Source organism: Canis lupus, chromosome 2 (genome assembly GCF_003254725.2).
Source record: "Canis lupus dingo isolate Sandy chromosome 2, ASM325472v2, whole genome shotgun sequence".
Lineage (NCBI taxonomy): Eukaryota > Metazoa > Chordata > Mammalia > Carnivora > Canidae > Canis > Canis lupus.
In genome coordinates, this window is record NC_064244.1 from 32637778 (window position 1) to 32658733 (window position 20956).

The window sequence follows — 20956 nt, forward strand, 5'->3', positions numbered from 1 at the left end:
GGCTCGTGTTCTTTTCAGCCTGAGAATATTTTTGGTATAAAATGGAGCAGAGCTTCTTTGGCACGTTTAGAAATGGCCCAGGCCACCACAGGGTACAGGGTTAGCCAATCCCAGGTCTGTTTATGGCTTGTTGACCTGTTTGTTTTTAATGAATCTAGGTAACTCCGTTTCCAAGTACTGGATTTATAAATGGGTTTACGTCTCCAACCTTCAAACCTGCAGCATCTCCTCTGACTTCGCTCAGACAGTACCCTCCAAGAAGCAGGCAAGTTCATGAGTGGTTGAAATGCTGTGTTCTCTGGGGTTTGCGGTAAGAGGTCATTGTCACGTCGTGCCCTTGAAGAGCAAAGCCAGAGAAACAGTGTCAAACCTGGTAGTCCTCACCACTGGTAGTCCTCACCACGTGTGTGAGTCACGTTGACTAAGTGAAGAAGCTGCTTCTGATGACCTATTGGCATATGTTTGACCGATGCAGATAAAAGTGCTCAAGGCACTTACATTCTGTGAGAATAAACCCTGAAGTGCCTACATAAAGGCAGGTTCTCCACAGCTTGTCTCTGCGTGTGCCTGCTTTTAACATGGGCTTGGACTGCCACTAAGCAGAACATTGGTACTTTATAGGTTTGCGCTGTCAGATATCGTATGCATGAACTGTCTTTTCAGTAACGTTTTATTTTATCTTTTTTATTTTTATTTTTTCAGTAACATTTTAAATATTTTTCTAAATATCACATATTCCCTGAGACATTCGTATATTAGCGATCTCGTCTTAGGATGCCACAATTGCATTATAAACTTGAGTGCATGCAAACCTTTTGTTTACAGGAATCCTAGTAAATCTCATCTACGCCATGCCATTCCCAGTGCAGAGAGAGGAGCTGGGCTGTTAGAAAGCCCTTCGATATTTAACTTCACCGCAGACCGGCTAATTAATGGTGTTCGGAGCCCGCAAACCCGGCAGACAGGTCAGCCTAGAACACGGATACAGAACCCTCCAACCTACACCAAGAGGGAGCTTGGGTCTGGTCGAGTGGAGCAGAGCAGCGCGGAGTCGCCTCCTGGCTTGGGGAGAGGGAGGTGAGTCCTTTAGAGCCACTGTCCAACGGCTAGGACCTGCCTGTCTAAATAAGCTAGTAGTATTTTCAAATTCCACCAATTTAGGTATGTTTTATAATTGTTATTCTCAACTACATCACAGACAAAGGTTTTACGTAATGAGACTTTACCAGCTTCACCTTCTTTGTAGTACAGAGTTGTTGAGTGAGAACTGTGGGTGGAAAGAAGCATGTTAGATCACAGTTCTCTGCGGGGATTTGGAGCTCTGCAGCTACCAGCGACCCCACGCCCTCCCCGACGGCCCCCAGCTCCGCAGAGGCCCAGCTTCCTGGCCCAGCCTTGCTCCTTTCCAGCTGGCGGATGGTGCGGCCATGCACACCGGGCTTTCACTTCCATTTGTACCAGCTTGACTTACAAAGAAAGGCTGTGATAGTTAGTGGTACCTGTTGGCTGCATTTAGTGGAGACGTTGCTTATCTGTCCTTTGGCACGGACTAGCACCCAGGGGCCCTTGGCACCTGAGGTCATAACCCGGAGATCGGCCTCTCCCTTCTCCTCACCTCTGGAGGTGGCTTGCTTGCTCTGGCGCCTCCTGCCCCTTTCCCCTCATTGGAGAGTGAGGTCAGATGCGGTAGAGGTGAGTCTCTGGTGTGCATCAGGCCCGTTTGTTCTCTAGTGGGCAGTTGTACATGGGCTTTCAGAAAGGAAATCCCCTCAAGTGGTCAACCTGCCTCAGCTTTTTTTCTCACCAACTTGGAAAGCATCAGATGTGGAGATGCCTTAGTGTTGCGTGCAGTGCCAGCCTCAAGTCTGCAAGTCTGCCAGGGAGCTCTGGCAGCGCTGGCCCCTCTCTTCTTGACACCTTGTGCTCACTGCACTTTGGCAGTGCGAGGGGCCCAGAGGCATGGTGCATGCCGTCTGGCCTGGTCAGGGCCACGGGACGGCGTCAGAGTGGCTGACAGTAGCACTGCTGCACGTCACTAGGACGTTTGCTGTCATGGGTGCTGGAGAGCGAAGGTCAGTGAGGAGACGCAGAGGCAGTGGCCACAGGCAGTGGCCGCCACCCAGGAGCTGGGGCATAGCGGACGCCAGATGCTTGCACAGGGTCTGCGGACTTGAGGCCAGGCCCTAAAGATGACACCCGAGTGGTGTCTCAGGTGTGGAACCATGCTCCTTGGGGGATGGTGCAGAGAACACGCCCTATCCCTTCCTCCCCACCACCTCCAGCACCACCTATAGGGAAAAGCTCCACAGGAAGTGTCCTGGCAGTGGAAAGATAGGGCCGCCCAGCATCAGAAAAACAGAAGCATCTGGTTGACCAGCGTGGCCACCTCTGGCCACACAGTCACATGTGATCCTCACTCGTTGTTTGGACTTCCAAAGGACGGCAGGAATGGGCTTGTGCTTTTGGTACTCCTGCCCGGTTAGTCTGACCCCTGCAGATTGTGACCACCCTCTGTAGGGCATTAGGGGAGAGGCGTTGAGCTGACGCAGCCCAGGGAATAGCTGCTCAGGAAGCCCTGGTTGATACTGACAGTGGCTCCTTCTCTTGTTCCTCACGTTTCCTGTGCCTGCAGACAAGGGATCTTCATGGTGTGAGGGGGAGCCCAAGTGACCGTGTCCCTGGCTAGTGACCCCCACAAGCAACCCTCTTTCTCTTGAGTTTTATTTTCCTTAAATTTTGTCGGTGATAAGGAGCAGAGTGAGGGGCCCTAGCACCGCCCTGGCCTTGCGTGGCAGTGGCCTGCAGGGTGGCCCCCAGCCAGGTGCAGAAGCAGGAGAACTCCATCTGAGTGGATGGCTGCCTCAGGTGTGTCACCTGGTGGGAATGGTCCGTCCTGGGGGACTGACACAGCCTAGCCACCAGACTCAGGGAGCAAACATCACGCTGATGGAAAGATGGGCGTGATGGTGAAGAGTCCCTGCCCCACTGCTCCACGGTGTCTGCACTGTGCGTGCTGCTCTGGCCCCTTCCCTTAGCCTCAGATGTGTCCGATGGTGCCGACACCGTGATGGAGGCCCACCTGCCACCTCCAGGATGGACAAAGGTAGGGCCCAAATAATCACCTGCAGCACTGGGAGAAGAGGCAGACGCACCTCTTCTCGCCCAGCTGTTGGGGTCTCTTCTAAAGTGCTAGCCGCATCACAGATGTCCTCAGGCCGTCTCTTCCACAGGCATCCCCCCAGGGCCTCCCCGTCACCAGAAGTTGAGCACTGCTCTTTGCCGAGCTTTCAGCCAGCCAGATCCTTAGGTTCCCTGCTGGAGAAGCAGTGTAAATCCATACTTTGGGCCATTTCTGCGTCTAGACAGGATGTTGCTTGAAGTGCTGCCATCTGGTTTTGGGAAGTGCTCCTGATGGTGGTGTGGTGCCCATGCGCTCAGCACCCCCACAACCACCTGTGGTGCAGGTCAGGATCTTTCCCCCAGTCACTGGTTCTAAGGGACTCCCTGTGAGGCCGTAGGGGTGACCACGCTCCTCCTGCTGGTGTTGGTGCTTCTCCCTGGGGCTTAGTGCCCCATTTGCGAGGGGCAGCTCGAGTCCATGGCCACACGTTCTCCACTGGGAGCCAGTTGAAAGCAGGAGCTATTTTTGGAATAGTTTCTACAGGAGAGGGTGTGGCTTTGCTACAAAATCCTAGAAATTTGCCTAGTTGCTTCTCCTGAGGCCCCAGACTGTCCTTGCTTGGCAAAGTCGAGGGCTCTGAGCCTTTCCTAGGTAGTTAGGCACCTTGGGCAACACTGCTTGTAGGTTTCTGGCAAGTAAGGAGTAGTCAGGATTCTTTCTTTGAGCTCCCTTCTGACTTCCTCAGTACCAGTGTATTCAGTTGGAATAACAACGGGATAAGTAAATAAAAACAGAAATTTATGGACTAGAATTAGCATGTGGGCTGTTAGGCCACATAAGCCTGTCCAAGGCATGAAAGTGGCGTGTGGCCTCAGGGCCTGCCGGGACATGCCTGCTCTGTCAGTGTTTGTTGATTCCATGCGAGGCACGATGCTGGCCCCGGAAACTTGGAGCCCTGTGCACACAGCCAGTAGCTGGGTATCAGTGCCTGGGGCTTGGACACCCTGGTGCCTGCCAGTGGTAGCGGGAGGGGGCTGATGTGGTCATGTCAGAGCTGACACGAAGGGAGAGAGAGCAGGCTGGGCTATTTCCGGGTCTTTCCACTTCAATGATTAACCAGATAGACCCTTCATTAGCAGTGTTTAACAGTTCACCTGTGTAGTTCGTGGTCTGATTTTATATATCTTGTCATTGCAACTGAGTGGACATTCAAATATTTGTATCATAACAAATTCTAAATGAACACTAGGAAAATCTGTCAGTAAATGTTTTTCTTTTTTTGTTTTTTTGTTTTGTTTTTTTAATCTAGACATCACTTTTAGTCTTTTACTATAAAATTTTTGTTTTGTGTATACTTAAGGCTGGGATTTTTCAAACAGAAGTCATCTGTTGGGGGCACCTGGGAGACTCAGTGGGTGAAGCATCTGCCTTCAGCTCAGGTCATGATCTCAGGGTCCTGGGTTGGAGCCCCGCATCCGGCTCCCTGCTCTGCAGGGAGTCTGCTTCTCCCTCTGCCCCTCCCCCTCCTCGTGCTTTCTCTTTCTCTCTCTCTCTCTCTCTCTCCCTCCCTCCCTCCCTCCCTCCCTCCCCCCTATCCCCCACCCCCTAGTCTCAAATAAATAAAAAAAATTTTTTAAAGTTGTTACAAAGTAAGAAAGACATATAAGCACATGTACTCAATGAAAAGCTTTCCAAGTGGGGAAAAAGTTCATAGTCTTTTACTTTCCTATTCTCTAGGAAGAATTCCTTTGGTTACCGGAAGAAACGGGAGGAAAAGCTGACAGTGAGTATATCTAGCCCTTGTCACTATTGCAACACCTTTAAACCTAGTTCATACTAGACAAACCTGAGATTTAACTATATGAATGGAGGTAAAGATTTGGGGAGCTTTTCAGCAGAGGTTTCATCTTCATGCTGATGCACAGCAGGTGGTAGTGGACATTGTGGCCTGAAGAGGAGAGGCTGGAGGCGGTTCTGCTGGATGCTAACTAGTGTCCAGAGTGTTGCCACCGGGTGTCTGTGTGCTCCCACGCTGTGTGCTCGGCATGGGCATGGCTGAAGACATAGTGTAGGCACATGGGGGTCGATGCACACATTCCGATGAGTTCTGTGTGGGTACAGCACAAGGTAAATTAAGTGAAATGAATAGTTCTGACAAGCAGAATGAACTTCTCTTGTGTAGGAGTTAGTTCATCGGGATTTTTCATTCAGAACATTGAATTGTATCCCCTGAGTAGAAAACGCATCACTGCCTTCTGCTCTAACATAGGGCTGGACCCAGGGGAATGGAGTGGGCTCCTGTGAGTGCACATACCGGAGGCGCGGCCACATTTGCTTGGCTTACATCAGTAGTTTGTCCTCCTATGGATGACGCTTCTGCTGAGCTCTGGTGGGCGGGGGGAGCCAGCGCGTTTCCACAAAGTGCTCAGTTAGTCGTGTCCGCGGCCACGTGGGAGGAAACGAGATGTGGATGGTTGGAGGACTGGAAAGACCTCGAGTGAATTCTTGGTCCAGTCCCTGAGCCAGTGAGGATGCACTCTCTCATCACAAAAAGGTAGGTTGTCTCTGTCTAGAACTTAGAAAGTACCAATTAGTAGTTAATAAGATGCCCGTAATTCTACCTCTTGGTCTGTTTAGTCAGGGTTTTGGCAAACCCTTTGGTAAGGTAGTTTATAGTGGTTGATCTCAGTTGGAAGTAATGAATTCCTGTGACATTTGGACTAGCAAGACGAGCAGAGCAGGTCTGCAGTTATTAGTTCCCTTAAGTAAATTACTCTCCTTGGTTACTAAATTACTGTCAGAGGTGACATTTATCCCCATTGCCATCTCTGTTACATTTTGTGTCCCTGACTCATACCTGTGGCTACTTGGAAGGCCAGGCGCACGATGCAGGTGCATTTCTTAAAGAGGGTGCATCTGTGGTTGTGATGGCACATGCTGGTAACTTCAGGAACTTAGAGACAAGTAACTTGGCCCAACCAGGCTGTAGGGCCGCATTCCTACCTCACCTCAAGTGCTGCAAATCTTAAGAAATGTTAAACACTGCTTTGGAAATCAGACCTCCTCTGTAGGCACTGCCAGTGCCATTAGTGTAATTCCTGCATCTAGGCAGTTGTTGCCTGCCTCTCGAGTGCCCAGAAACTCAAGATTTAGTAAATTTTTGAAGTCTGAATGTCTGAAAATGTCTTCTGAAAAGCTGGGTTCACCTCAGAAAAATGCAGATGTTTAAAATAAAACCCCTATGAACTTGGAGACCACAGGTCTGTGTATAACTTAGAGCCTCGCTGAGTTACCCAGAGCATGCAGGGGCTGATTGGCTAGTAGGTGCGAGTTTGCTTCTGAGGGCACGTCACTCACCAAAACTAAGCTGAACCTCGGGCACCTGAACCATAATAAGGGTGAGAAACATGCAGAGGTGCAGGAAAGAGGGATTTATGGGTGTGTGTGTGTGTGTGTGTGTGTGTGTGTGTTTACTTTCTGGTGCATTTTATTTTTTTAAAGAATTTTTATCATAATTCCAGTTAATCAATGCAGTGTAATATTAGCGTGCAGCGTAGTGATGCAACACTCCCATATATCACATCACAGTGCTCATCACAGCAAGTGCCTCCTTAATCCCCGTCACTCGTTCCCCCTCCCCTCTGGAGAACAGCAGTCTGTTCTCTGGAGTGAAGAGTCTATTTTCTTGGTTTATCTCCCTCTTTCGCTCCCTCTCCTCTGTCTCTCTTCCCCTTTGCTTGTTTTGTCCAATTTTACATGAGTGGAATCGTATGATATTTGTCTTTATCTGACTGACTTCTTTCACTCAGCTTAATATTACTTTAGCTCCAACCGTGACGTTGCAAATGACAAGATTTCATTTTTCATGGCTGAGTAATATTCCATTGTGTGTGTGTACACACACACACACACACACACACACACACACATACATATATACAGGCCATCTTCTTTATCCAATCATAAGTTGATAGACCGTTGGGCTCCTTACATATCTTGGCTGCTTAAATAATGCTGCTGTAAGCATTAGGGCACATTTATCCCTTTGAATTAATATTTTTGTATCCTTTTGGTAAAATGCTAGTAGTGCAATTGCTGGATCTTAGGGTAGTTCTATTTTTAACTTCTTGAGGACCCTCCACACTGTTCTCCAGAGTGGCTGCAGCAGCTTGCATTCCCACCAACAGGGCAAGAGGGTTCCCCTTTCTCCACATCCTCCTCAGTATCTGTTGTTTCCTGAATTGTTCATGTTAGCCATTCTGACTGGTGTGAGGTCGTGTCTCATTGTGGTGTTGATTTGTATTTCCTTGTTGATGTTTGATATTGAGCATCTTTACAAGTGTCTGTTCGCCCTGTGGATGGATGTCTTTGGAGAAATGTCTGTTCATGTTTTCTGCCTATTTTTTAATAGGACTATTCCTTTTTGGGGTGTTGACTTTTAGAAGTTCTTTATATATTTTGGATACCAACCCTTTATTAGACATGTCATTTGCAAATATCTCCCATCCTGAAAGTTGACTTTTAGTTTTGTTGGCTGTTTTCTTTGCTACGCGGCAATGTTTTATCTTGATGAAATCCCAGTAGTTCATTTTTGCTTTTGTTTCCCTTGCCTCTGAATACATACCAAGAAAGAAGTTGCTGCCGCCAGTGTCAGAGAAATTACTACCTGTGTTGCCTTCTAGGATTTTTATGGTTTCAGCTGTCATTTAGGTCTCTGCTCCATTTTGAATTTATTTTTGTATGTGGTATAGGAAAGTGGTTTAATTTCATTCTTCTGTGTGTGGCTGTCCAGTTTTCCCAACACCGTTTATTTTTTCCATTGGATAAATCTTTTTTCCATTCCTGCTTTGTGAGAGATTAGCTGACTATATAGTTAGGGTCCATTTCTGCATTCTCTGTTCTGTTTCACTGACCTGTGCGTCTGTTTCTGTGCCAGCACCATACTGTCTTGATGATCACAGCCTTGTAACACAGTGTGAAGTCCAGAATTGTGATACTTCTAGCTTTGCTTTGCTTTTTCAAGATTGCTTTGCCTATACAGGGTCTTTTGTGGTTCCATACAAATTTTAGGATTGTGAAAAATGCTGTTGTTATTTTGACAAGGATTGTGTTAAATGTATGGATTGCTTTGGGATATAGAGACATTTCAACCATATTCTTTCTTCCAGTCCATGAGCAGTGGAATGCCTTTCCATTTCTTTGTGTCATCTTCAATGTCTTTTCACCTGTGTCTCATAGTTTTCAGAGTGTATAGGTCTTTTGCCTGTACACAAAACCTTGGTTAGGTTTATTCCTAGATATCTTAACTGGTTTTGGTGCAATTGTAAATGAGATCAATTCCTTAATTTCTCTTTGTGTTGCTTCATTATTGGTACAGAGATATACAACAAGTTTCTGTACATTGATTTTGTATCCTGTGACTTTTACTGAATTTATGTATCAGTTCTAGTAGCGTTTTGGTGGAATCTTTTCCAGTTTTCTATATAGGCTATCACGTCATCTGCAGATAGTGAAAGTTTTGACTTCTTCCTTGCTGATTTGGATGACCTTTATTTCTTTTTGTTGTCTGATTGCTGTGGCTAGGATTTCCAGTGCTGTGTTAAATAACAGTGGTGAGAGCGGACATCCCTGTCCTGTTCCTGACTATACAGGAAAAGCTCTCAGTTTTTCCCCACTAAAGGTAGTAGCTGTGGGTTTTTCATAGATGATCTTTATTATATGTGGAGATATGTTCCTTTTATACCTACTTTATTGAGGGTTTTTATCGTGAATGGATGTTGTACTTTGTCAAATGCATTGTCTGCATCTACTGAAACGATCATATGGTTCTTAACCTTTGTTTCTATTAACGTGGTGTGGATCATGTTGCTTGATTTGTGGATATTGAACTACCAGCAACCCAGCAGTAAATCCCACATGATTGTGGTGAATGATTTTTTAAAATGTATTGTTGGATTCAATTTGCTAGTATTCTATTAAGAATTTTTGCATGCATGTTTATCATGGATATTGGCCTGAAGATCTCTCTTTTGTGTGTGTGTGTGAAGTCTTTATCTGATTTTGGAATTAGGATAATGCTGGTAGAATTTCCCTGGGAAGCCATTTGGCCCTGGACTTTAGTTTGTTGAGATTTTTTTTTAAATTCACCTTCCTTGCAGGTTTTCAGTCTATTCAACTTTTCACTTTATTCCTGCTTCAGTTTTGGTAGATTATATGTCTAGGAATTTATTTCTTCCAGGTGTCCAATCTGTTGACATAAAGTTTTTTATAATTTCTTGTTGTTTGTATTTCTGTGGTGTTGTAATTTCTCCTTTCTCATTTGTGATTTTATTTATTTAGGGTCCTTTCTCTTTTTAACAAGTCTGGGTAGAGGGTTTATCAATTTTATTATTATTATTTTTTAAAGAACTAGCTCCTAGTTTCATGATCTCTTTAATGAGTTTTTTTTTCGTTGTTGTTGTTTCTATATCACTTATTTCTGCTCTTATTTTTATTTCCTTCATTCTACTAGATTTAGGCTTTGTTGTTCTTTTTCTAGCTCTTTTAGGTGAAGTTTAGGTTGTTTATTTGAGATTTCTCTTCTTGTATTGCTATATACTTTGCTCTTTAGAACAACTTTTGCTACATCCCAAAGGTTTTGGGCCATGGTATTTTATTTTCATTTGTTTCCATGTATTTTTTTATTCTTTGATTTTTCTGGTTGACTCCTTCATTGCTTACTTAGCCTGTTTAACCTCCATGTGTTTATAGTCTTTCCAAAAATCTTTTTTTTTTGTGGTTGACTTCAAGTTTCATAGCCTTGTGGTCTGAAAATATGCATGGTATGATCGTAGTCTTTTTGTACTTGTTGAGGCCTGCTTTGTGACCTAATAATATGTGTGACCTATTCTCGAGACTGTCCCATGTGCACTTGAAAAGAATGTATATTCTGCAGTGTTAGGATGAAATGTTCTGAATGTATCTGTGAAGTCTTATCTGGTCCAGTGTGTCATTCAAAGCCATTGTTTCCTTGTTGATTTTCTGCTTAGATGATCTGTCCATTGCTGTGAGTGGAGTGTGAAAGTCCCCTACTATTGCTGTGTTATCACTAAGGAATTTCTTTATGTTTTTATTAATTGATTTATATGTTTGGGTGTGCCTCTGTTGGATGCATGAATACAATTTTTAGATCATCTTGTCCTCTTTACTATGATACAGTGCCCTTCTTCACCTCTTATTACAGTCTTTGGTTTAAAATCTGGTTTATCTGGTGTAAGTATTGCTAATCTGGTTTTCTTTTGACATCCACTTGCTCGAGATAGATGGTTCTCCACCCCCTAACTTTCAATCTGGAGCTGTCTTTGGGTCTAAAATGAGTCTCTTGTAGGCAGCACATAGATGGGTCTTGCGGTTTTTTTGTTTGTTTTATAATCTATTCTGACATCCTGTGTCTCTTTATTGGAGCATTTAGCCCATTTACATCCAGGGTGATTATTGATAGATATATATTTAGTGCCATTTTATTGCTTGTTTTGTTGTTTCTGGAGATTTTCTCTGATCCTTTCCTGTCTTTGTTCAATTTTTGGTGTCTCTTTTCCCCTCAAAGAGCCTCCTTTAATATTTCTTTCAAGGCTAGTTTAGCCATCATAAACTTCTTTAGGTTTTGTTCATCTGGGAAACCCTGTCTCTCCTATTCTGAATGACACCCTTGCTGGATACTGTGTTCTTGGCTGCAGAGTTTTCCCATTCAGCACATTGAATATATCACTCCCTTCTGGCCTGCCAGGTTTCTGTAAGAAATCTCCAGCTAACCTTATGGGTCTTCTCTGTAAGTTAGTGACTTCTTTTGTCTTGGTGCTTGTAAGACTCTTTCTCTGTCACTGTATTTTGCAAATGTAATTAGAGTATGTCTCATGTTGGCCTTTTTTTAAATTTTTTTTTTTTTTAGAGTTTTACTTTTTTTTTTTTTAAGTTATTTATTTACTTATTTATTCATAGAGACACAGAGAGAGAGAGAGCCAGAGACACAGGCAGAGGGAGAAGCAGGCTCCATGAAGGGAGCCTGACGTGGGACTCGATCCCGGGTCTCCAGGATCCCGCCCTAGGCTGCAGGCGGCGCTAAACCGCTGTACCACTGGGGCTGCCCGCTTTTTTTGATTTTGATGGGAGTTCTCTATGCTCCTGGATCTGGATGTCATCTCCTTCCCCAGATTAGGGAAGTTTTCAACTGTTACTTCCTCAAATAAACTTTCCTCCCCCTTTTCTCTCTCCTGACTCCTGTGATACGAATGTGAGTTGCCTCAGTCTGTTCTCTTGTTCCATAATTATTCTTCTGTTTTGTTCAGCTTTGTTACTTTCCATTACTTCATTTTCTAGGTCACAGATTTGTTCCTCTGCTTCTTCCAGCCTGGTGTTCATTGCATCAAGCCCATTTCCAATCATTTTTATTGTGCTCATCATCCCTGATCAGTTGTTGATTGTTGTTCTTTCATCTCTGCAATAAGGGTCTCACTGTTCTTTTCTCAAGCCCAGTGAGTGTCCTTATGGTCGTTACTTTTAAATTCTCTTTCAAGCATATTACTTAAATCTGTTTTGCTCAGGTCTCTGGCTATGGCCTTACCTTGTTATGTCATTTGGGATGAATTTCCCAGAGAGACCATGGGATTTTTGTCAGTGTGGGTCCCTTTTCACTCTTTGACCTGCTGTCTCTTGAGTTCTACAGATTTTCTCCAGATTCTGCCTCTATAGGGAATATCCTGTTGGTGTCAGTTGCTGTGCAGTGTTGGTCCCGTCCAGCTAAGCAAGCCCCACGAAAGCCTTGTTTCCAGAAGAGCCCACATTCAACAGACAGTGTCTGCATTCCACCTAAACTCCTTTTCCCCTTCTGTTCCTTATCTTCTTCAGCCGAGGAATTGGACATTCAAAATAGGACTCTAGCCTGTTGAAGCAAGTTGGTTTGATAATTTTTCAATAAAAAGACATCATTGCCTTTCTCTTGGGATCTTGGGTTTATAAATTACTCTTGGATATCATTATGAAGAAAAGAAACTCAAGGAATCTGATAAAAATCTGTTATGAAATACCATGGTTTTACATAGTGATTTTAAAGTGTAAAGTGGGGATCCCTGGGTGGCTCAGCGGTTGAGTGCCTGCCTTCAGTCCAGGGCATGATCCTGGAGTCCGGGGATCGAGTCCCATGTCGGGCTCCCTGCGTGGAGCCTGCTTCTCCCTCTGCCTGTGTCTCTGCCTCTCTCTGTCTCTCTAATGAGTAAATAAATAAAATCTTTTAAAAAAATAATAAAGTGTAAAGTGTTTGAATAAATTAGGTTTCAGATAACGGAAGCCCCTTCCCCCTTGTTAAACCATTTTTTTTTTTAAAGATTTATTTATTCATAGACACAGAGAGAGGCAGAGACACAGGCAGAGGGAGAAGCAGGCTCCATGCAGGGACCCCGACATGGGACTCGATCCCGGGTCTCCAGGATCACACCCCAGGCTGCAGGCAGTGCCAAACCGCTGTGCCACCAGGGCTGCCCTAAACCATTTTTTAATGGAAATCTTTGTAAAAATTTCTTATGTAAGTTTCAGAGAGTTCAGAGTGGCTTTTTTTTTTTTTTTTTTAAATAAGTTGGATGACAAGCACTTCTGTAGTAATACAAGCATTGTCTGGAGATGAGGACAATCAGGGTCTCAACTCAGGCTATCGTGATGTTCAGGTGGTGGGGCTGAGTCTGCCTCCCTCACTTGTCATCCACCATCTCTGTGCTGTGTTCAGCTGCACACCTGTGTCCCCCAGTCTGTGTCGGCGGACCGTGGATGGAGAACTGGGCAGTCTTGGCATTGCAGAGGTATCTCTGTGTAGCCGGCAGCAGCCTCACAGGGGTTCGGCTTTACAGCTGTGCTCCTGATGGATACAGCTGCCTAATCAATGACCTTTGCTTAAATGCCGGAGTGTTGTGGTGGTTGGGAGCCCTCTCTGTGGTTTCACTCAGATGTAGAAATCAGAAGCCTAGAGAACGGATTGTTTGCCTTATGCTGCCGCTGTGTCTTCGTATGTTATGGTCTGTGCTTCTGCAACGTGACACTGTTTTTCTCTTTCAGAGGAGTCAAACTCAGTCTCCAACGCCACCAAAGCCCCCGTCCCCCAGCTTCGAATTAGGACTGTCCAACTTCCCTCCATTGCCTGGGGCAGCAGGCCACCTGAAGACAGAGGATCTGTTTGAAAACAGGCTATCTAGCTTGTTAATAGGGTCCTCAAAAGAAAGGGTAAGATCCATACCACTGATGCTTGCTTAGTGTTGAGTTTGTGCTGGGCTCTCTGCCACACTCTTCACACAGGCAGTCTTTGTATGCAGAAGAGCTTTAGGAGGGTGAGCGGTCCAGAGGCCATGTGGATTGGGTGTGGGACGGTCACACACTCAGACTGCACTTTGTTGTTATTAAGGTCCTGCCTTTATTTTACAAGTCCGCAAAATAAAACAGAAATCTCAGTTACAGCAGAAGTGATACAATTTTAAGTGCTCTGCTCCACAAGAAGCCTAGAAACCTCTTACTGTAATACTGCTTGGTGGCTTTGGTCAGCTCTGCAACCATGCTAGTTGCTCTCACTCCTCTGACCGACCACAGCCCCAAGCATCAAGTGAGCTGCAGAAGCCGGAGAGTCCAATCATACCGTGCCCCTTCTGGGTTCTGCAATAGGGAACAAGGCACTGAGGTCTGTGCAGCTGCTGGGACTGATGGATGGCGCCCGACTGAGCTCTCGCCAGGCATGCGAGTTGCCATGGTAACCTGTGTCCTTGTGTGAGATCTCTGCCTGGCTCCACACCACAGTCGCTGCCCCCCCCCCCCCCCCCCCCCGCCAGAAGGCCCCTGGATTGGGGCAGACCCACCTTGCAGCCGCAGCCAGACCATATACACTTACAGAGCCCCTATGAAGCCCCTCTGTCACCAGGCCAGGGCTCGGGGGACGTAGGAAGCCGCAAGATCCATCCTTGTCATGCTGCTGCATGGTTACCACTCCCACTGTTAACGGTTGAGGCAGAGTGGACTCCAAGAATCGGTGTTGCACTAACCGTCACACACTACTTTGGGCATGTCATGGGCATTACTTTAAGTCTTAAACTTTCAGACAACAGTGTCTGGGTCACAAGTGCCTTCCCCAGGGATGTCCACGTCAGGGTGGTTGAGGGACTTTGAAGTCCAGGGTCCTGCCTGGCCTCTGGTTCACTCCCTTAGGTGGCGGGCACTGGAGGACAGGCTAACCTCCATCCCACTTCAAAACCAGCAACTACAATTTTTTACATTGTGAGTCTCCGTGTGTAGTTTGTTTTGTGTTGTTTTTCAAGAATAGCTACTTTTAAAAAGTCTGCACCAAATTCCACAGCCAGGGGAAAAAGTCTCTGTCACAGCTCTCAGTGGAGCCCCTGCAACAGCTTTTTCTGTTGCCTTGCTGCTCGAGTGTGGGAGCTGGCGGGGAGGGCCTTCACAGCTTGTCCTTAGGGGCTGTGCGCTGGGTCCCAGCCTGGCCGCCGTCTGCACTCCAGGCACATCAAGACCATACCTGGAGTAAATGAACCTTTATTTATTTATTTTGTTTGTTTGTTTGTTTGTTTGTTTTTTTAAATGAACCTTTAAAGGAGGTGTTTCCCACTCCCACATTCCTACCAGCCTGGGCTCCTTTAGCTCAAACGTGAACCTGTGCAGGGTCTGGTTCTCTGGCAGGGCCGCAGTGCCGTCCCGTCCATCCGCTTCCTCTAGATGCTTTCGGTTCAGCCAGTTCTGAACCTCTGATCTGCTCTGACAGTAGAATTGTAGGAACACGTTCTTTGTGCCCTGAATCTCCTGTCCAGTGGCATGTTGGTCATGCAGCATGAGGAAGACTGCCCTGCTGAACTGCCGCTGTGCAGGGGGCAGTGGCTGCAGGAAGAGCATCTGGTGATACGTCTTTGCCCTATGATCACCCACAAGTTTATATACGTGTTCCAAGCTTCGTTTTCCTCAGCTGTGAAATTAGGCATTCACACACCTGCCAGCCTCCACGAGGCACCCAGATTTATGTCTGGATTGAAGCGTAGATCTGTTTGGTTTTAGGTACAAGAAGGAGCCACAGAGAATTAGGTTGGAGACTCCACATTTAACATTTAACCTCCTTGAAGGTTCATTGTGTGCCAGGCTGTGCTAGGCCCTGGGGTGTCAGGAATAAGATGCCTTTGATACTTACTGTGCAGAGAAAACAAGCTTGTGGACAGTTGTTGAAGGGAAGCTTGGGGTGGGACGGGGGGTGAGTCTCAGAAGCGATGAGGTGTTGGCCGGCATGGGCTCTATGTCCGCACGCTGCCAGGTGGCAGTGTTTTCCAGCTGCTCCCATTGGTGGAAGCGGAGCTGGGAGCCCTGGCCTGGTGCCCCCCCGGGCCCCCAGGAGGGAGGAGGGAAGCCACCTTGTCGTTCACATTGGGACCTGTTGGTGTGTGATTGGAAGTCTCATGGCTGCTTTTTGTCCTATTTAAACTGTCATTCCCCTGGTTTTCAGAGTCTGAACGCGGACGCAGGCACGAACACACTCCCCGCAGTGACCCCCAGAGAGCCTTTGGTGCCGGCCCCCTGTGCTGTGTCTGCAGCCTACGGGCGCTCCCCTTCCCCCGCCTGTCTGCCTGAGTAAGTACCTCCTGCTGCTGGGCCTCCGTGTGGTCACACCACTGTTGCTGGTCGTGCACGGAGATTCATACCTGGGGTGACATTTTTACAGGGATCCCAAGGTGGTGGAGAAGCAGAGAGAAGCTTCGAGTGTGGACAGACTTCCTTCTGCCCTAACTACAACAGCGAGTAAATCGGTGCAGGTGAACGGCGCTGCCACGGTACGTGTCCCGGACACCTTTGCCGCCCGTGGGCGAGGGGCTCGGTGTGGGGAGGAGCCATAGTTCCTTTGCTGGGGCAGCTTGCTGTCAGTGAAGTCTGGTCGATGGGATGTTTACGTGTGGAGGTGCTGTGCCTTTGGTGCCGAGCACCTGGAGCATTGGCTGCTGGCCTCCCATGAGTGTCCGGGTCAATTCTCGTGGCCGCCACCCCGGGCTCTTCTTATTTGACTGCTGGTTGAGCAAGATTGTCTTTTGAAGTCTCGAGACTGCAGCCCTGTGTTCCCTGTGGGTTCCGAGCACACAGGCCCTGCCCACCTCCTCCCCACAGGCGGCTCTGTCCTGGTCCCAGCCCCCTCCTCCCCCTTGCTGGACCTGGCCTCATCGATTCTGATCCTCTTGTCCTCAGTTGGATCTGGGGTGAACTTCTGTCGTTAGATTCGGGAGTTAAACCCTGTCAGCAAGGCTGCATCTTTAAAAGAAGCGTTTTTCTAGGTCACAGTTACTGTTAGTAAGTGGCCTACGGAGGCGAAACAGTCTTCAGTTTCTCTTCTGTTGTTTGGCCTTCAAGCTTCCACTTACCTGAAAAATTAACTTTTAAAAAAAAGTTTTTAACTCTGCCTGTACCTGTCCTGAATCCACACCGCCAGCCTCTGGTGGTTTGAAATGGGCACAAACGTTCCTGGGAGCTCCTTGGTAAGAGGTGGGGGGCCTGTGCCATGGGAAGTGGGGGTGTTTGCAAGGACATGTGGGCGGAGGAGGTAGATGCTGCTCCTGGCTCTCTCCAGGGGCACCTTTCCTCACACCTTTTCGGCTTCCGTGTGGCTCAAGAGTGCACAGAGGTCGGCACTGTATGTCTCAGGACCTTTTCTGGTTTTACTTATTTTTACAAGATCTTTCTAGAGTGTCGTGGGGCGGGCGGGGGGGACACGTTGTGCTGCAGGGGAAACACAAGTTGCTGAAATTTATGAACTTTTACAAGTGATGACAGCACTCTTGAATGTGAAATTGAGCTACCACTGAAAACTTTGTTCACTTTTAGCTAAAGAGAACTTTATTTTCACATGTTTGGAGACGTCCCTTTGTGCACATAATCCCAGCATTGTGTCTGTTTCCCAGGAATTGCGAAAACCCAGCTACGCGGAGATTTGTCAGAGGACGAGTAGAGAGCCTCCGTCTTCCCCATTGCAGCTCCCAAAAGAACAAAAGCCAAATGCTGTCGGTTGTGGGAAAGAAGAAAAGAAGCTCGCCGAGAGAGAGCCCCCTGCCCCCAAGTCCAACCCGGGACCACCCAAAGACCAGAGGAGGCCGCCAGGCCGCCGGCCCTCGCCTCCGGCCACCGGAAAGCGTCCGCACAGAGAACAGAGCACCCCTCCCAAGTCCCCTCAGTGAGCGCCGAGGGCTGGGAGGGCTGTGAGGAGCCGGGGTCGCCACATCTAAGCACTGTCCCACTCGGGGCCGAGAGTGAGCCGCTGGTTAGGGGCTTGCAGCGTAGACGAGGCCGGTGAGGTGCCTGCAAGTGGTTTTTCTTCCATGAGTCGGATTTTCCCCCCTCTTGAAAAAAAGTCTATTTTTCAGGATTTAATTAATATAAACCTTATTTTAGGTTGGTGCTTAACTGGAGGTGATGCATAAGTCTGATTTTTTTCAGGATAGAAAATGCATTTATCCTAACAAATTGATATTTTTATTAAGCCTCCACGTGGCTATGAATGCAAGCTATATATAGTGAGTTTTTCTAAATTAAGCGGAACTATGCTACTTCATTTTTAAAAATAACTGGTTAGCAAGTGCATATCTCTGAGATGTCCAGACCGATGGGTGGGCTGAGGACACCTGGGATCGAGGCTGGAGGCGACACGGTCAGTGTGGCCTGGAGAAGGGGTGGGGTCAGGTCATGCCCTCGCTGGCATGGGAGTTGTGCTTCATGCAGAATCTTATTAGCAAGTGACGCTAGTGTTTTTGTTTTTGTTTTTGTTTTTGTTTTAAAAAAAGTATAGCCCATTTTTGATCTACTGGGCAAGATGCACCCAAGAGAGCCCTGAAACCTTGAGTTTTGATGTGCTGCAAGCAAGTAACCAGCCTCTCACTCCCGTCTCAAGTGGCTGTTGTGTAAGATAGAGTCAAAGCACATTGTGAATAGAACTTAAATGAAAACATAAACCTGGTTGCCCACTGACGTGTCACCGCGAAAATGTACCTTGATGTTGTCTTGCTCCTGCGAGCTGGCGGGGAGGGCGTGGGGGCCAGCGTAGCTCCGCATCTGCCCCCGTCATCCAGCTCCCCGGGCGCCTTCCCTAGCTGCGCGTCGTCGGCACACGGTGGAAGTGGTACCTCAGTCGTGAGAGCGCAGTGTCTGCGGTGCCCCTGGTGGCGAGGCCGACAGTTCCCTCCAGGACGAGGCTCTCGCTGGTTCCCTTCTGGAAGTGCTGCCCTCTGAAGAACACGCATGCACTAAAGCTAGCAGTTTATAATAAAGTTAAATATAAATTATTTTGTTTTAAAATGCCTAAATTTTTTCTTTAAGTATTCTGAGCAGCAGACATTAAACTATTTCCTGCTAAATGTAACCATACAGTTGATTCCACAAAATGTTATTTAACAAGACTGAGGGTTTTTTTTAAAAAATTATTTCCATCCAATATTTAAAGACTTGAATTTAATTTAAACTTGAAAATGACTTTGCCTTAACTTTTGTATAAGACAGCTTAGAGTTGGTGGAGACCGGCCCCCGGGTTGGCGCGAGTGGGTCACAGAGCTGCTCAGTGTCGTGGGGCTGCCGCCGCGGTGTCGCCAAGTGAGCGTTCTGTAGCGCAGGACCTGGCAGTGGTGTCTGTAATATACCCTGAAGATCTTCAACAGTTGACCTTTTTCAGATTGTTGAGAAATCCTGTAAATGCAAATAGTCGATACTGTATTAAATATGTGCACTTGGGAGTGTGTGCTTTGCTTGTACAGTTGTAAATAATCAGAACATATTAAAAAGGTACCCTAAAGAGAAAAATCTGATAAAAATTATTGATATATTATAAATGTTGCTATTGAGCTGGATGTAGATAAACTAAATGTTGTGGTTTGAATATTATTTTAATTTGTTGAGGTGTTTTTCTTTTTCTCTGATGCTGGTGTGTTGGACTGGTTCTGCCTCTTTGCTGCTGCAGAAGGGAAATGGAAAGTCCTAGTAAAGCCTTCTGACGTTTTCATGCTCTTCTCACAAGTCTGTAAATATGTACTAATCATAGCTAATGTGAAAGCGTAATGTAGGAAGCAGAAACTGGCAGGAGCTTCAGGAGAAAGTGAAAGATAATCTACTTAAAATCATAAATAGCTACGCAAGGTTTGCCCTGCCAGAGGAAAACCCACCCTGGTGTGCTTGACCATCTCCGTCAGAGAAGCTGCCAGTACTCAAATATCTAGAACTACACAGTGCTAGTGTTTTACAGAAGCCTGTAAAAGGAGCGTGGGGATGTATTTTTTTGTAGTTGAGGGATTGGTGACTTATTAAAATCAGGAATAATTGACCTCTTACCCCCGGCTCATGAGTACTGACTGCGGGAAGAGCTGCGCAGGCGGGCCCCAGGCGTCCTTACTGTGGATGCCCCGGGGACGCCCTGTGTAGCTGGGACCCCGGTGTTCAGGCACGACAGATCCTTCACCCTGGCAGCGGGGTGTGTGCTCGAGCTCGCTGCAGCAGGCCGAGGGGCTCCTCTGTGACCGTGCCAACGCAAGCCCGTGCACGCTGCCTCTGCTGGGATTTTTATGCCACCCTTTTTAATTAAGCAAAGATGATATGTCAAATAGCTATATAATGTCCAAAAAACCACCTTTCTGAGATCACGGTGAGATTTTCCCACTCACAAAAGAGAACGGGAGCCAGCACGGAGGAGGCTGGGACGCAGCACGTAGATGGTGGCTCTGGCTCGAGGCTCTTGTCCGTTCTTAGAAACATTAACTCTCTCCTTTCCCAGCAGCGTCTCCGGGTGTAGAATCAGAGATGCAGCCATCACAAATGACATTTTAACCTGTAAAGTTGTGTGAGGATGCTTATAATTTGGAAATAGAGGGATGAGAATCTGGCCCCATTTCACCAGACATGAATTTCGAGTAGAGTAGTTGGCTTTTCAGAGTTGGTGTCCTGATGTTGCCGGCCCGGCCCACCTGTCCCCGCATCACTGATTGTCACTAGCGGGCAGCAGAAGACGTTTTGCGTTGCTGTGTCAGCCAGGGTCACGCAGTTCACGTTGGAAAGCTGGTTCAGTAGGTCCCGAGGGCGGCCGGTGAGCTGCGGCGGGGGGCTCGTGCGCTTCGCGGCCTGGCACCCGGAGTGCAGCAGACAATCCGAGTCAGAAGCAGAGCCAGCAGCCGCCAGTCCGCGGAGCGGGATGGAATACGGAAGCTTTCTCGAGGGCCTTTGTTTTTGTTCTTCTTTTCATTGAGACTGGAATCAAGCTTACGTGTAAACTATTGATAATTTAAGTTTCCTTTTGTGTCATTCAGTGTAAAACTGTCTAATTTGAAAAAAAATGTAGGTTATGAAAAATAAAGATTTAGGCACTGTTCAATTTTTCTTTTGACTTTTTTAATTAAACATTTCTTCAAGAATACATCTTTAAAAAAAAAAAAAACGATTCTTGTCTCTTCCCATCAGTGTACATGAGAATGGAGCATGGTTTACCTCCGGCTGGTGTTTGGATTTTCGAGGCTTGTGGCACACTCTGAGCGCCTGCAGCGTGGGGGTCCCCGCTCGGCATTGCGGTCTCAGGCACTCGGGGGAGCACTCAGTCACTGACTCCAAGATTTACCACAGAGACCAGTCTCTCCCTACATCGGGATCTTCTCGTGTCTTGCGAGACGTTCCCGTAGTCACTAGGTGACAGGTCCTTGTGGTTTTCAGACGAGACGCGAGCCTCAGGACCCAAGTGTCGAGCCCCCCGTAGACGCTGGTGCTGCCGGCGGGTGAACACATCGGGGCTCTCCGTGGGGCACGTGGCTGCCTGGACGTAAC

General features: G+C 47.1%; 1 protein-coding gene across 4 annotated transcripts in view; it reads left to right on the top strand.

The window, feature by feature from the left end:
• Positions 1–20513, top strand: part of LARP4B (La ribonucleoprotein 4B) — a 94136-nt gene extending 73623 nt beyond the window's left edge. For all 4 annotated transcript variants that reach the window (XM_025445042.3, XM_025445040.3, XM_025445041.3 and 1 more), the window contains 7 exons: positions 159–265; positions 826–1077; positions 4859–4904; positions 13202–13366; positions 15630–15754; positions 15846–15954; positions 17071–20513. In XM_025445042.3, the coding sequence (XP_025300827.1) occupies positions 159–265; positions 826–1077; positions 4859–4904; positions 13202–13366; positions 15630–15754; positions 15846–15954; positions 17071–17343 (1077 nt within the window). In that variant the 3' untranslated portion in view covers positions 17344–20513. The remainder of the gene's footprint in view (positions 1–158; positions 266–825; positions 1078–4858; positions 4905–13201; positions 13367–15629; positions 15755–15845; positions 15955–17070) is intronic.
• The last annotated feature ends 443 nt before the right edge of the window (positions 20514–20956 follow it).